Raw genomic sequence first — 16412 nt, 5'->3', positions numbered from 1 at the left:
TAATCTGCAAGTGTTGCATCTTACTGTATTTTTATTTTTTTTTACCCTTTTATTACCATCCTTTGATAATGCATCTATTGAAGCGGGCGGTTCTCAAAGGGATCATTTTGTGTGGGTTGAAACAGGAGTCATTAAATTATCCCGTTTCCCCGCTTAAGTAGGTTTATAGCTGAGAAGTGGTGGCTAAGTGGAGCATCTCATGCAGGCAGCTACTGAAGCTACTGAACAGTGATGGAGCATCAGTCTCATGGCAGGATTTCCACGCTGACATGGAGATCACAATCCTAGAAAAAAGAGGAGCGGAGATCTGAATACAGCTACTGAAAATCTCAGAGGAATGTTTCCAGAACCTTGTTGAGTCTGTCATGAAGAATTAAGACAGTTGTGCAGGTAAACCTGGGTGCAACACAGTATTTGCAAGGTGTACCTAATAAAGTGTCCAGTAAGCGTATACATCCTTAGCTTGCTTTTAATAAATTCTACAGAACTGGCAAATCTCACATATGCAGCACAGGTTCACCAAAAACCCACACACAGGTTTTCAGGTCAGTGAAAGCCCGTTTCATGTGCTCACCTGTCATCCCTGATGCGGTAAAAGAAGCCGTAGCCATGGTGCACCATGGGAGCCACAGCCCCGAGAACTGTAGTGTAGCCCACCAGACTGGATGACAGCACGAAGTTACCCCCACCGCCACTGCAGACACAAACAACAGTCACAGACAGAAACCTAATGCACTGCCTTTGCTCTGCAGCAGCTACTCTGGAGAAGCAGATTTCTGGATACTGCACTGTAACATTCTAGGATTTAATATTTAATTAAATTATTTCCAATAGATCATACATTATAAACTAGTAGAGCAGAAATTTAATTTACTGCTTTCATGCGATAAATCAGCTCTGGGTGGCGTACCTCTTTGTGTAAAGGGGATCCATAAATAATTCTGGGGTTGGACGTCCCTCCTCCTTGGCAATAAGATACAGCCCCAGAAGATGCCTGTCAAAACCTGGCAACAATATCACACGACCGCATGAAGTAGGGCATAAAAACTCAAAGAGACTACAAATATGGTTCTTTGTGATGTCAGAAGCCTTGGTTCAGCCCGCAATTATCCGTGCTCTGAACGGATAATTGGAGGTGAGCTTCCCTCCCTCCAAGACATCTACAGGAAGCGGTGCCTGAGGAAAGCGGGGAGGATCATCAAGGACTCCAGTCACCCCAGCCATAAACTGTTCAGACTACTTCCATCAGGAAGGAGGTTCTGCAGCATCCGGTCCCGTACCAGCAGACTGAGAGACAGCTTTTTCCATCAGGCCATCAGACTGCTGAACACTTCATAGACACCTCAGCTTCACTACTGGAACTTTAACATTATGCACTCCATACTGTACAGTAACGCCACTGTTTTGCACATGTCTCACTCTGTATATTTTATTTTATATATTTTATTTATTGTTTACTCTATTTAATTTGTAAAATATGTGTACACACACACACACACACACACACACACACACACGTAGAAAAATATTTAGTATACACATCCAGAAATGCATATACTATTATATATTGTACATATATTTATTAGTTTCAGATGTAGCCATTCTTGTATTTTGCTTGTTTACATTATTGTATTTTGCACAACTCTGTTGCTTGTGAAGCTCGCACACAAGAATTTCACTCACATGTGCTGTACCAATGTACCTGCACATGTGATGTGACAATAAAAAAAAAAAAAAAAAGTCCTACATAGGGAAGCTGACGGGCTAAACGATTTTGTGCAACAGATGAATGTAGATGTTGAACTAAAGCAGATTTTTACTGGCTCAGAAGAGTCCAGTGGGGGGTGTAGCAGCTCCGTTTTGCTCAATCAGGCGAACAAAAATTAAGCCAACAAGTTTAATATCAGAAACAAAACTACCAGTGATCAAAGTCATTGTTTTATTGATGATACTTTGGCCCTACATCTCTATTCTGCACACTGCTTGTAGCTGCACCTCATATCTGAGACTAAAACGGGACAGCCAGGGCCAAGTGTAGTCAGGAAAAAGCACGAAGCAGGAATCACAAAGTGAACTAACCTTGTCCTTCCTGTGCTTCAGCCATCAGGTTGTTGTGTCTACTGAAGGCTTGCAGCATGGCCTTCCTCCTGACACCATCCTGAGAGGAAAACATTTAAGTCGAATATGAGATTGCTTCTTCTCTCCTGCTCTTCTGTGATTTTCCCAAATACTGTCACACACTCACATTGCATGTGGGGTCCATCATGGTTTTACACCAATTCACAGCCTCCTGGGTGCAGGGGCGCATCGTCTCAGTCCTGCCGTGATAAAATTTGCGCGTCATTGCCGTCTCATAACAACTTCCTGGCCTGTAAGAGGAAAGAGGACACCTTCAGGGCCACGAATGTCACTGACAATAATGATAATAAAAGTGTGTGCTTAACCACAGCTTACTTCTTGTGCAGTCTGTAGTAGGCCAGCTGCATCGCCAGCTGAACAAAAGTGTCTGGATGGAGCTTCTTCTGTTTGATGGTAGATTTACCAAATGCTGTGAAAGCATAGCACACAACCTGGAGGTCTTGTGCCTGGAAAACCGAGAGAGAACGAATGGTTAAATGCTCTGGACCACACAGCAAACGTCAGCATGACTGATGACGCCTGCAAATAATCAATTTCCCATCTTATGTTTCCGCTGCTGTGCTTCTAATATGTTTTCGTTGTTCAGCCACATGGAGTTTAACTCAATCAGATTTTCTTCTGCAGGAAAATAAAATCAGTGAAAAAAAGGCTGCACACCATTTCAAATGTGACTTTTTTCAAATTTCAATCCTAACCTTGCATCACAGATTCAGTGTTTGCAGTTAATCTATGGAGGATTTTAGTTTCACCACAGCAGGAACAGCTCAACAACATCCACTCTCGTACTATTAGGCTGTTCAGAGGAGTGTCCTGTGTGCGTGTGTTTTCTCAGGTTTTTATATGTGCAGCTTGTTAAACTGTACCATAATAACATCAAGAATTACACCCCGCTTTAAAGACACAGCAGTTCAAACTGTGCATCACACTGTCGCTGAAACCTGACTTTAAGACAATCACTGAAATGTATAAAGGTTATCACACTTGACTCTAATCTGCGGCTAAGAACAGAGGACACACAACATGAAAAGCTGTTCAATCAATAAAATTCATTTCACTTTGATCTACACCAAACTGAAGTGATTTCCACGTCTCTAATCAAGTTTCATATCTGTAATCTGTAGCTGTCATGTCACAAATAAACAGCAGCACCAGGAGCATTAAAACAAACTGAAACATTTTTTCATTGAGGATTTTCACCAGCATTAATCTGCAAGTGTTGCATCTTACTGTATTTTTTTACCCTTTTATTACCATCCTCTGATAATGTATCTGATCGAAGCGGGCGGTTCTCAAAGGGATCATTTTGTGTGGGTTGAAAGAGGAGTCACATGACGTGTGAAAAGCCCCTTTTTTTATGTGAGTGCGCTCAGAGCAGAAAGCCTAGCTTAAAAGAGAAAGTTACTGATGACTGTTGTTATAACCGTCATCTCCATGTGGGGTTTTAGGTGTTGAACTTCCTTCATAGTACACTAGTACCTAATAATATTTTATCCATATATAAAGATAAAACATTTTATTATATTCTTACATGACTATATTCTAGATCCTTTTTTTATATTTCATATCTTTAGATTTATATTTATTTATTTTATGTTAGACTCATGTTGTGCAGTCTGATGACGAGTAAAAGCACTGAATTTTTGCTCTGATATAACTTCTGAATGACCTTAAAGTGGCTTTTCTATGCTATTCTATTCTACGAGGTTTCTGTAAATGTGTTTTCACGTCTTTCCTTGACAGAATTATGTGTTTTCCAGCAAGTTCATGGAAACGTGCCTATTTTGCCTATTTCAAGACAGCCTATTCAGTGTCATCAGGGGTTTTCTGAGGTTTCATTTGGGATTAACGATAGCTCACCGACTCGATGTATTGCTTTTTGGCATGACTGATATCGCCAATGACTTTTTCATCCATAGTGAACACCAGCTCCTCGGGGAAGGACACCAGTCTGACTGCATCTGAGCCCTGAAAATCCCAGACATGCATGTGTGTCAGAAAAATGAAAAGAATAGTCAGGAAATGTTTGACACGATGTGCACCGTCAAGTGTTTACCTTCCATTTGCCCTCTGTAGCTTTGAGCTGCTGGTCCAAATACCAGCACATAGACACCAGCACCATAGCATCATACGGCGCATGCTGCGAAACAAGTCGAGTTTTTAAGGTATTAAAACAGCTGATTTTGGTTGGACTGCATGTTTCACTGGCAAATCAATGAGTACAATCATCTTGAACCTCAGCGCAGCTTTGTACGAACAAGCACACTCACATCACAATTGGATCCGAACGTGCCATCTGAGAACACGACTGAGTTGTACGATTTGTCACCCCAGCGGATGGTGGGGTTGCCGGTGAGAGCTTCTGCAGTCATCTGAACTCAAAAGTACAAAATTTGGAAAGAAAATAAATAAACAAGTAAATCAGACACAACTCTTTCTCATGATTTAAATAGCGAGACATATTTTAGATCTGCGCAGTCCGTACATTTGAGTAGTTCTCTGGAGTAGAGTAGGGTTTCACTTCATCCAGAGAAATGACGAACAAGCTGCTCTGGATGGTCTCTAGGATGGTGTTATTGTGTGGATCGATGCTTATAAGATGCTCTCTGGCCTGCAGTGAAAGTAAACAAAGCGCTAATCATGAGATACGCCACAGTAACATGATACCTTCTTCACAAACTATATTCACTTTTTTTTTTTTTTAAATCCTCCAAACATGAGCGCCCCTACCTTCGCCCAGCGAGTCCTCTCCTCTGAGGTGAGCACAGCCACGCCGTCTCCCTCAGGCTCTGAGTCACAGCGCTCCTTCACATAGCTCAGCTGCCTGAAAAGGTAAACAAACACATGCTGCATCAGCCTTGTTTGCTCTTCACTCTGCAGCTTTAACCAAATTATACAGGACATCTGGAGGAAAATGAATGGATGATTAGGCGATGAGTGTGGACTGCTTCCCATAATGATGAACAAAAATAAAACACTTTAATATGTAAAACAGACAAAATAAATATTTTAGACTTCTGTATGTTTTATGTAACCTGAAAAAAGCCAAACAACACTAAACATAAACAGACTTCAGCCTAAATGAAATGAAATGAACCTCCTGCATACGGGGGATCTTCTTGAAACTGAAGCAGAAAGGAAATGGTATACACCCCTAACTTATCTCAGCAGCGTGTTGCGCTGACCAACGCATCAAGAAAGCTGATTGGTTCATCCAAACAAGCACTAGTCTGCTGCGTGTGACTAAAGGGGCTACGTTTTTCAGCTCGCCTGGTTCTGCTGGAGGTCACAACTGTTGCCAAGTGCTTCCTCAAAGGGCATCAACTGATAGTTGAGACTTATTTCAATATAAAAGCACCTTAAGTCAAACGTTGGTGTGGATTGGTGCTATATAATCAAATGGAAAAAAATTATTATTTTCTTTTTTTGGAACATTTTAAATAGATTCTCTAACTAATATTACTGCTCGCTGTGTGATACTGATCATCCAAGAAGTCTGTGCCTCAGTTTGGGTAAGTCCGATACTAGCCCTTAGCATCCGTACTATAACCTCTGACTCGAAAAACCAAACCAGTGCTAAATTCCAAACCCAGTGGGTGACATCACAATGGTTCTGTCCATGTTTTATATGTTATGCATGTGAAACAGCCCCCTGGTGGACACACTGTACAAGTACACTATGCTGTAAATCTGTAGCATATGAAGAAGGCAAATTGGTAGCATAATTTCAGGTTTCGTGTGCTTTTTTTTTCCCCCTTACTGCACCTTAAAGCCTTTTCTTACAGTGGTAAAAATAAATAAATAAATAAATAAATAACCTCCAAAAGTTGATTCTGTTCATCTGGACGTAGTGTTTTGTGGGAGAAACATTTTGTCACTCATCCAAGTCACTTCTGGTTTCCCCAATCTTATAAACAGTACATTGGCATAATGACTGAAACCAGTCCACTGAGGGACAATGGGCTGGGAGGTCAGTTCCTTAATCTTAGGTAGCTCAGAGCTACCTCGTCAGGCCAGGACTCGGCAGTCTATTTACACCTACAGGCCAGTGGATACTCTTTCAAGGATGAGGATGTACACATCCTGGACAGGGAGGAACGCTGGTTTTTTGCGCGGAGTCAAGGAGGCCATTTACGTGTAAAGGGAAAGACCATCTCTGAATCGAGGAGGGGACCTAATGGTACATCTTTCGCCATCTTACAATGCTGTGATTGCAGCCATTCCCCAACTCTCTATGAATGGTACTCATGGCCATTGATCAGTGGTCTTTGATCAGTGGTTGTTGATCAATGGTCATGAGAATTTGCATAATTAAGATTAAGGAACTGACCTCACAGCCCATTGTTCCTCAGTGGTGCTGGTTTCAGTCATTATGCAAATGTACTGTTTATAAGATTTGGGGAAACCTGCAGTCAGCTGAGACTGAAGAAGTCACTTGGATGAGTGACGAAATGTTTCTCCCACAAAACGCTACGTCCAGAAGAACAGAATCAACTTTTGGAGATTTACTTTCCTGGATGATTGAGAATGCATCAAGACGATAAATAAAAAACAGTAGAAATTTTCTGATGATGAGGTGCTTTTCTTTAATAGTTCTACTTGTTTACTTCTACATAAATACAGAGTGTCATAAATACTTCTACTAAAATATTTCATGCATCTTTGCAACTCTCTGTTCCCTCTCTGTAGGAGGGATGCAAAGACAGAAGCAAGCTGATGTGTTATCCAAATGTGACCACAGCCTCCCTGCTCCTCAGCTGAGGCAGAAGAGCTCTTTGGGCTACGTAGTGGAATACTGGTCAACAAGGTTTATAATATTGTTATTATTTTTTATTTTTTAACTCTTTCCTAAAGAAAGAGTTATGTCCTCTTTCTTTTGCTACTGGTTCTGTTGAGGCTTACAAATGCTGGATATGTAAAATATGAGCAAATATTTTGTGCATAAAAATTATTTTTTGGATTCACTAATTCTTAATATGGCTTTTCATTTTGAACCAAACTTGATTTTTCAGATGTTTTACATGTGAATACATAGATCTGACCAATCAGAACACTGTGCTCACAGTTCAAAGCTGAAAGTACACATAGTGCAATAATACTATTTTATCTCAGACACACAGCTAAATGCTGCTCTGGCTCTGAGATAAAAATTGCCCCCCTGACATCCTGAAACATCTAAAAACTCAACACTTCTGTTTGTATATACGCTACACAACAAGTATGAATCTGAGACATTCAGAATTGTGTCGCTTTTTGGCTGCACTAACTGTGTAAAGGCCTTCAGTCTGTTTAGTCTGGATACAAGGTTTCTAATTGGGTTTTACTCTCAAGTGCGTTTAATCTTTACCTGAGAATTTCTGGAGGAGTGAGGATTTCTCCATCACAAAGTGCATCAAATGTGAATATCCTCCCCCGGCACATCACTACCAAATGGGAGGGGCACGGACCCTCACGCTCTGTGACACAGCAGAGCATGCATGTTACACAAGGGTGACAGGCAAGCAGAGGAAAAAGGGTCAAAGTGCCGCAGGTAAGTTTGTGGCAAAGATAAGAGCAGAATTTATTCTACCTGTCTTGAAGTAGTTTCGGATGGTGTCTTTCTTCACTCCGGGTACTTTACAGGTGCAGAAGAGCATTCTGAACTGGTCCATGTCCAACGGCGTTTTCCCTGCTTTCTGAGGAGCCAGCCTCTCTCTAAAATAAGCAGTGACGGAAAGATATTTAAATGCAAAAAAGACAGAGCAACACATCCTAAAACACAGCTTTCATACATGCGAGTGTGCTCGTCTTACGTGCGAAGTAGGTTCCAGTACTGCAGTGTGTGCCATGTGATAATACTGGCCCTCTGCAGGTAAGTTCCCTCAGCAGGTGGCCAGCAGTGCTCCAGGTAGGGTGCTGGGCCACCAAAGTTCACATTGAGCTGAGAGGGGATGCGCAACTCCAGATACGCCGTGTCCAACCACCATTCTTCCAGCTGGAGGACAAAGCAAACAAAAACATCAAACAGTCAACTGCATCACACTTGTAACTAAAGAGGAGACGCTAAAGACAAAAACAAGGCTTTTATATCTCAAACACACACCCAGTTCTTCTTTGTCTTGGCTCTCTGGAGGAGTTTCTTGTGCAGCTCCTGGCCAACACCCGCTTGGAATTTCCTCACAGTCTCCTTCGTAGCTTTAAAGTCTTTCTCAGAGGCGAATGGACGAACTGAAGCACAATAAAGTGAAAACATGGAAGATTAGTCCCTCTGTTAAACAAGTGCGCCAGCTTCTGGTCATTTTGTTTTGATGTAGTAACTGCTTTCAAAAACAACAAGTCTGATCGCACCTGTTTATGCAAAGGATTCTTTGTTTTGTTTTGTTTTACTTTACAGCAGAACGAGCAGAAAATATACAAATGAAACAAATGAAATGATGCAGAGACAGAAATGTGCCAACAAAGCTAGAGTGCTTTGTTTTTCATTCACACTTCCGGCACACTAATAATCTTACTGAATGATTTCTTTAGCCTTTGGTACAAAGAAAAAGTCCTATTCAATTTAATTCAACTTTATTTATATAGCGCTAAATCACAACAATCAAATCACTTGGTGACAGCGGGGAGGGAAAAAGAAACAATCATGCTACTCTTTCAATCAATGTTATTAGACAAACTGGTCATGAAAGAGAAACTGAAGACTCATTGTTACTTTCAGACAGTCAGTCTGAAACATTTTAACATTGTTTAAAGCAGGGGTGTCAAACATAAGGCCCGGGGGCCAGAACTGGCCGGGCAAAGACTCCAATCTAGCCCACTGGATGGCTTAGGAAAATGTCAAGGACATAAAACAGAACACACAAAGAACATAAAAGTTTGGACCTTCAACTATATTTTTACAAGTTTTACAGCTTTTCTTACTGATAACGAAATACCCCATGGGCGTTCATGCTATACCAAAGTAATTAAATATTACATTTACAACTTAAATTTAAGCCCAGTCCTGCTGACAGATTTCATTCATTTACTACAGCAGCATTTCTACATAATGTAGAAAAACTAACAGATACTATTGAAATTGCTCTTCTTTGTCTTATATTAAAACATCTCAGCAATTAAATGTGTAGTTAAACTTCTTTACACTGACAGGTCTGACCCACATAAGATCAAAGTGAGCTGTATGTGGCTCGTGATGTAAAATGGTTTGAAGTGTCCATAAACTTTAGGCAGGACCACCCTGAGAAAATAAGGTGAAAAATCATGGTTAGAGTTATCGGCAGAAATGTGAAATTCTGACTGATGTTAAAGGTAAAAGCAGGGCAATAGATTAGATTAGATAGAACTTTATAAACCCCAAAACAAACCCAACCTAAATCCAGCTGTTTGAGTGTGTGTGTGTGTGTGTATATATACATACATACATACATACATACATACATACATACATACATACATACATACATACATACATACATACATACATACATACATACATACATACATACATACATACATACATACATACATACACACACACACATATATATATACACACACACACACACACACACACACACATATATATATACACACACACACACACACACACACACACACACACACACATAAAAAACACCCAGCACGCCCCTGCGGGCGGTTTATCCTTCAAGCTCGGGTCCTCTACCAGAGGCCTGGGAGCTTGAGGGTCCTGCGCAGTATCTTAGCTGTTCCCAGGACTGCGCTCTTCTGGACAGAGATCTCCGATGTTATTCCCGGGATCTGCTGGAGCCACTCGCCTAGCTTGGGAGTCACCGCACCTAGTGCTCCGATTACCACGGGGACCACCATTACCTTCACCCTCCACATCCTCTCGAGCTCTTCTCTGAGCCCTTGGTATTTCTCCAGCTTCTCGTGTTCCTTCTTCCTGATATTGCTATCATTCGGAACCGCTACATCGATCACTACGGCCGTCTTCTTCTGTTTGTCTACCACCACTATGTCCGGTTGGTTAGCCCCCACCATTTTGTCCGTCTGTATCTGGAAGTCCCACAGGATCTTAGCTCGGTCATTCTCCACCACCCTTGGGGGCATCTCCCATTTTGACCTCGGGACTTCCAGGTTATACTCGGCACAGATGTTCCTGTACACTATGCCGGCCACTTGGTTATGGCGTTCCATGTATGCCTTGCCTGCTAGCATCTTGCACCCTGCTGTTATGTGCTGGATTGTCTCTGGGGCATCTTTACACAGCCTGCACCTGGGGTCTTGCCTGGTGTGATAGACCCCAGCCTCTATGGATCTTGTACTCAGAGCTTGTTCTTGTGCTGCCATGATTAGTGCCTCTGTGCTGTCTTTCAGTCCAGCTTTGTCCAGCCACTGGTAGGATTTCTGGATATCAGCCACCTCCTCTATCTGCCGGTGGTACATACCGTGCAGGGGCCTGTCCTTCCATGATGGTTCCTCGTCTCCCTCCTCTTTCTTGGGTTTCTGCTGCCTGAGGTATTCACTGAGCACTCGGTCAGTTGGGGCCATCTTCCCAATGTATTCTTGGATGTTCGTTGTCTCATCCTGGACTGTGGTGCTGACACTCACCAGTCCCCGGCCCCCTTCCTTCCGCTTAGCGTACAGCCTCAGGGTGCTGGACTTGGGGTGAAACCCTCCATGCATGGTAAGGAGCTTTCTTGTCTTTATGTCAGTGGCTTCTATCTCCTCCTTTGGCCAGCCTATTACCCCAGCAGGGTACCTGATCACGGGCAGGTACCGTGATCAGGTACAGTGTTGATGGCCCGGATCTTGTTCTTACCATTCAGCTGACTCCTCAGGACTTGCCTGACCCTCTGCAGGTACTTGGTGGTTGCAGCCTTTCTAGCGGCCTCTTCATGGTTCCCATTTGCCTGCGGGATCCCCAGGTACTTGTAACTGTCCTCTATGTCTGCAATGTTGCCTTCTGGTAGTTCAATCCCCTCAGTTCTGACTACCTTCCCTCTCTTTGTTACCATCCGACTACACTTCTCCAGTCCGAACGACATTCCAATGTCATTGCTGTATAGCCTGGTAGTGTGGATCAGTGAATCGATGTCTCGTTCACTCTTGGCATACAGCTTGATGTCATCCATGTACAGGAGGTGGCTGACAACTGCTCCGTTCCGTAGTCGGTATCCGTAGCCAGCCTTGTTAATGATCTCACTGAGGGGGTTCAGGCCTATGCAGAACAGCAGTGGGGACAGAGCATCTCCTTGGTAGATCCCGCACTTGATGGTGACTTGTGCTATGGGCTTGGAGTTGGCCTCTAGTGTTGTACGCCACATCCCCATTGAGTTCCTGATGAAGGCTCTTAGGGTCCCATTGATCTTGTACAATTCTAGGCATTCCAGTATCCAGCTGTGGGGCATTGAGTCATAGGCCTTCTTGTAATCAATCCAGGCAGTGCACAGGTTGGTCAGTCTGGTCTTGCAGTCTCGGCTGACTGTTCTGTCTACCAGTAGCTGGTGTTTTGCGCCTCTGGTATTCTTGCCAATTCCTTTCTGTGTCCCACTCATGTATTGACCCATGTGCCTGTTCATCTTAGCCGATATGATGCCTGACAGGAGCTTCCATGTAGTACTGAGGCAGGTTATTGGTCGGTAGTTGGAGGGGACCGGTCCCTTCTTGGGGTCCTTGGGGATCAGGACCGTCCGACCTTCGGTTAGCCATTCCGGGTGTCTCTCGTTAACTAGCAGCTGGTTCATTTGTGCTGCCAGACGCTCGTGGAGTGCAGTCAGCTTCTTTAGCCAGTAGGCGTGAACCATGTCGGGCCCTGGTGCTGTCCAACTCTTCATACTGGAGACCCTTTCTTGGATATCTGCCACTGTGATGGTTACTGGACCCTGTTCAGGGAGGTCGCTGTGGTCTGCCCTCAGATCCACTAGCCACTGAGCATTGCCGTTATGGGTTGCGTCCTTCTCCCATATGCTCTTCCAGTATTGCTCCGTCTCCAGCCTTGGTGGTGCTGTTCTCTTATTGTTCCCTTGCCACTGAGAGTACACCTTTGCTGGTTCTGTGGAGAACAGCTGGTTTATTCTCCTGCCTTCTATCTCTCTGGTGTACCTCCTCAAGCGGCTGGCCAAGGCTGTGAGTCTTTGCTTGGCAGTTTCCAAGGCCTCAGGTATGGACAGCTTGCTGTATTTCTTATGCACCTTCTTTGTCGCACCTTTCTGCAACTCCGTTAGTTGGCTAACCTCCCTCCGTGCTACTTTGATCTTGCCCTCTAGCCTCCTTCTCCATGGAGGGTACTGCCCCTTGTGGCTGTTCAACTTGTAGCCAAGCATCTCACTGATCACTGCTGCCGTATTGTAGATCAGCTTGTTAGTGTCGGTAATCGTGGTTGTAGGTATTGCCCGTAGTGCTGCATTAACATCATCTAGCAGACCTTCTGAGGGTACTTCACGTAATCTTGGTAACCGGCTACGGGGTATCCAGGTTTCAAGCTTGGCCATTATCCTATTTTTCAGGTCAGTTCCTCTCGCACTCAACGATCCTTCTCCTATCGCACTTGGGGCTATGTACCCAATCTCGGGTGGGGGTGATGATATCCCCCCCCTGACCTGGCATCCTGACTCCTCCTTGCCGTAGCATTTGTGTTGTACCTCGTCAATCTCTAGCTGTGAGAGCAGTCCCTTTTTTCGAATGTTGGAACACTGAGCTACTAGTTGTTTCGCCGTCATTGTGGATGTTGGGTATCGAAGAATCCATAGGTCCGTCATCCTATTCATGTAGCCCCTTCCACCGGGGTTACTTGCGTAGTAGCATTCCAACAACGCCCTGTTTTCGTCTCTTGCCCACCGATGCCTTCTTGTTCCAGTAGCCCACTTTTCGTCAGGGTGCCCTGGTTCCTCAACACCTGACGCGGACCTTGTTGATCCGGGCGACGTCCGAGCCGGCATGCCTTCATATTTATCTGTCTCGCTCATGTCTGGGTCTAGCCTTAGGACCCTTACTGGATACAGACGCCCCAGGCAGGAATCGAACTTGCGATCCTGGGTTCCAAAGGCGTGTAGTCTAACCACACATATATATATATATATATATATATATATATATATATATGTGTGTTTCTAATGGTTTGACTGAGTGCATATAAACTTGTTCTAAAACATTCACACATATATCTGATAACACCTGCATGATTCCTGCTACAGTTAAATCCTTAAGCTTTTAGAAAATGACACAATTCTGCACACCACAAGAGTGGATTTCAAATTAAACAATGAAGATGTAACAGCTTCAGCTTTGATTCAGCAGGTTTCACAGACATTTTGCCATAACTGTTTAGCATTTACAGCCATTGTCAGAGGCTCAGGGGTGCACAAATTAAAAGTTTAATTTAAGTTTAATGAGTGTATGAAACCAACAGTTTGACTATAAATTATGCTGGAATGCTCACATAAATGAGCTAAAAACAAACTATTGCAAAAATGTATAAAACAAGACATTTTAAATAAGAAAATTAACACACATGCTATATTGATCCTAATAGGTATCAGAATCAGAATCAGAATACTTTATTGATCCCTGGAGGAAATTATTTTTTGTTACAGTGCTCCATTATAAACCAACATTAAGACAAGACAGACAATACGCTAACTAAGAATAGTACAATATATACATTATATATATATATATATATATATATATATATATATATATATATATATATATATATATATATATATATATATATATATATATATATATATATATATATATATATATACACACATATATATATATACACATATATATATACATACATACATACATACATAAGTCACTCATAAATAAATAGCTGGAAAAGAAACATGTGTAGTTGTAGCAGTAACCAGTGTGTTAAGTGGATGCGTTGTACAGGGAGATGGCCACAGGCAGGAAAGATTTCCTGTGTCGTTCAGTGGTGCTATATAAATATATGATCTACTGTGTGGAGGTTTGCACAAACGTATACACAACCAACGCTAATCCAGTTTACATACTATAGAAGAGTTATAAATTGATTATTAAGAAGAAACCAGCAGAATATTCATAAAACTCGATGCCTTAAAATTAGTAAGTGGATCTCAGCACTGCAACAACATGCTTTACAAACTTTATTTACATGTTTGTTTGTTTTTAATTGGGGCAGGAACAAAATGAGAAAACTAACTTCAAAAAAGATTTTTCACTATGTAAATAAAAAATGCTCAAAAATCAGGCAGTAAACAAATATAAAACTGGGGTACAGTATGACTGTTTTTGTTCTAGTTCAGTCCTAATATTGCATCATCTTTGGTGTTTGTTTTGGTGAAACGAAATGTAAAAAGCATAGGTGTAATTAAGCTTCAGCCTACACCTTTTGGTTAATAATTTGTGTTCTTCCCATTGAATTAAATCCAATTGTGAGCATTTATTTATTTATTTAACATCTTATTTTATGTTGTTTTAAAAAAGAAACCGTGTGTCTAGAATCACAGACCAGAATCACTAACGCTGGTTAATAGAAAACCACAGACTGCACCAATGACACAGACAAGTTTCAAACAGATACGACATATGGACAACTGAAAGGTCACATGACAAATATTTACAAAAGCCTGGAAACTGACTAACTTGATGACAGCAGACATCCTACCTGCATCCAGGTACTTAGAAAGGCTGCTCTGCAGTGAGGGTACAGGCAGGGGCGGCAGACTGTTTTGGTACTGAAAGGTTTGCTCCGGCAGAGACTGAGACAGCTGATTTGCCATTTCCTTTCCCCCTGTCACAAAAGAAACATTACAGTGATATGAAGCAGAGCCTTTCCACGCTTTATATCACTGATATACCAGGGTGGGGGTACTTATATAATAGACAAACCTTGATAACACTAATTATTCTTTGTTTTTTGCGGATACATTTAAAAGCAGTTATATATTTGTTTTAATACTGAAAAATAACAGCACTATAAACCATTTGAAGACCCTGTGATTATGACTGGTTTTGCTTTGAACACATGAAGCTTTTGTGGTTTATGACATTTAAAAAAAAAAATCATTGTAAAACATTTAAACTGTGCATTTCATAGCATTTTACCTTCAACAACCACCTTATCTAGTACTTAAAGCAGCAACACCTGGATAATAAGCTGACAATGCTGAAAGCGCATTCATCATTACTTCCAGTTAAAACACTCATATTATTTATTGCCTTGGGTAACAGATTTAAAACAACAGTAAGGCTTGCACTGTGTAAGTCTCAAACATGAGCAGTTGCATACTGTGTCACAGTGACAGCTTTGACATGTTTCTGAACAAAACTCGGCAAATCCTGAGCTCAGCTATCAGCACCACATTAAAACTATTAAACTCCTACCTCTCCGTGCTCGGGCAGAGACCTGTTAGTGCAAACGACCAAACTGTTTACAATAAACACTTATTAACCGGGTAACACTGAGCTGATAAGGTGCACTCGCTCGTCTCGCCCCTGTCGGCGTTAATGTCGAGTGCAAACGCAAACAATAGTTGAGGAGCAGCTCGTTAGCTTACTTTAACTGCACAGTAAAGCTGGACTGTTAGCTCCCGTTGCTCACCTTCCGCGGGCTCTGGAGGCTTTCAGCGCAAATGTTGTGAACGTGCGGGTTTGGTTTCTTATATAAGCCGGTGTAGCAGCCGTTCAGTTGTTGTGCTGGACTGCAGCTGTAGCCCTTCACCTTTACCCCACTAAACCATAGACTCAAGCCAGCCCGGAACAGCTCACTGCGCATGCGCGGGCAATTGCCCTGGCTTGAATTACTTATGAGTGAAATAATAAAGAGGCTTTGAAGGGTGAGGTCAGGCAGGCAGTGTGTGGCAACAACCTAAAACTTTGGAAAGATTAGGCCTGAAAAATACATGAACCCACACCTTTCAGCGGATACTTTATTAGATACACCTGTTTATCTAATCAGCCAATCACACTGCACCTCAAAGCATTTAAGGGACGTTGACGTGAACAAAAGGAGCTGCTGGAGTTCAAAGCGAGCATCAGAATGAGGGGGAAAGGTGATTTAAGCGATTTTGAATGTGGTGTGGTTGTTGATCCCAGATGGGCTGGTCTCAGTGTTTCAGGAAATGCAGATCTACTGGGATTTTCCGACACAGCCATCTCTACTGTAACTGCAATAACAACTGTATGCAGAAGAGCATCTCCAAATGCAGATGAGCTTCAGCTGCAGAACACCAAACGAGATGCCGCTCCTGTCAGCTATAAACAAGAAACTGAGGAAACTATAGTTTATAGTCTGCACAGGCTCTCCAAAATTAGACAACAGA

General features: G+C 42.4%; 1 protein-coding gene across 2 annotated transcripts; it reads right to left on the bottom strand.

Annotated features, from left to right (window-relative positions):
• Positions 1 to 28: 28 nt before the first annotated feature.
• crot (carnitine O-octanoyltransferase) lies at positions 29 to 15961 on the bottom strand. 2 transcript variants are annotated; one of them, XM_082551358.1, is made up of 17 exons: positions 15648 to 15961; positions 14756 to 14881; positions 8219 to 8343; positions 7929 to 8110; positions 7706 to 7830; positions 7484 to 7592; positions 4867 to 4960; positions 4622 to 4747; positions 4407 to 4508; positions 4193 to 4276; positions 3997 to 4104; positions 2455 to 2585; positions 2246 to 2369; positions 2080 to 2158; positions 911 to 1004; positions 575 to 694; positions 29 to 284 (listed from the first exon to the last, which is right to left on the bottom strand). In XM_082551358.1, exons 2-17 carry the CDS (start codon positions 14868 to 14870, stop codon positions 164 to 166), a joined length of 1839 nt encoding a protein of 612 aa, XP_082407484.1. In that variant the 5' UTR covers positions 14871 to 14881; positions 15648 to 15961; the 3' UTR covers positions 29 to 163. The 2 variants fall into 2 exon arrangements, with proteins under 2 accessions (XP_082407484.1, XP_082407483.1); XM_082551357.1 differs by having other exon boundaries at positions 15692 to 15960.
• Between the last annotated feature and the right edge of the window lie 451 nt (positions 15962 to 16412).

The sequence above is a fragment of the Aulonocara stuartgranti genome, assembly GCF_965226115.1.
Source record: "Aulonocara stuartgranti genome assembly, chromosome: 11".
Taxonomy (NCBI): domain Eukaryota; kingdom Metazoa; phylum Chordata; class Actinopteri; order Cichliformes; family Cichlidae; genus Aulonocara; species Aulonocara stuartgranti.
The sequence above is the reverse complement of the archived record's forward strand: the minus strand, read 5'-3'. Positions and strand labels throughout refer to the sequence as shown.

Bases quoted from the DNA above. Each gene is read 5' to 3' on its own strand.
- crot (XM_082551358.1), bottom strand. From the start codon at position 14,870: ATGGCAAATCAGCTGTCTCAGTCTCTGCCGGAGCAAACCTTTCAGTAC. The intron at 4,277-4,406 runs GTGAGTGTGCTT...CTTGTTTCGCAG, and splicing joins CGTTCGGATCCAATTGTGAT to CATGCGCCGTATGATGCTAT. The intron at 2,370-2,454 runs GTAAGCTGTGGT...TTCCTCTTACAG, and splicing joins TACTACAGACTGCACAAGAA to GCCAGGAAGTTGTTATGAGA.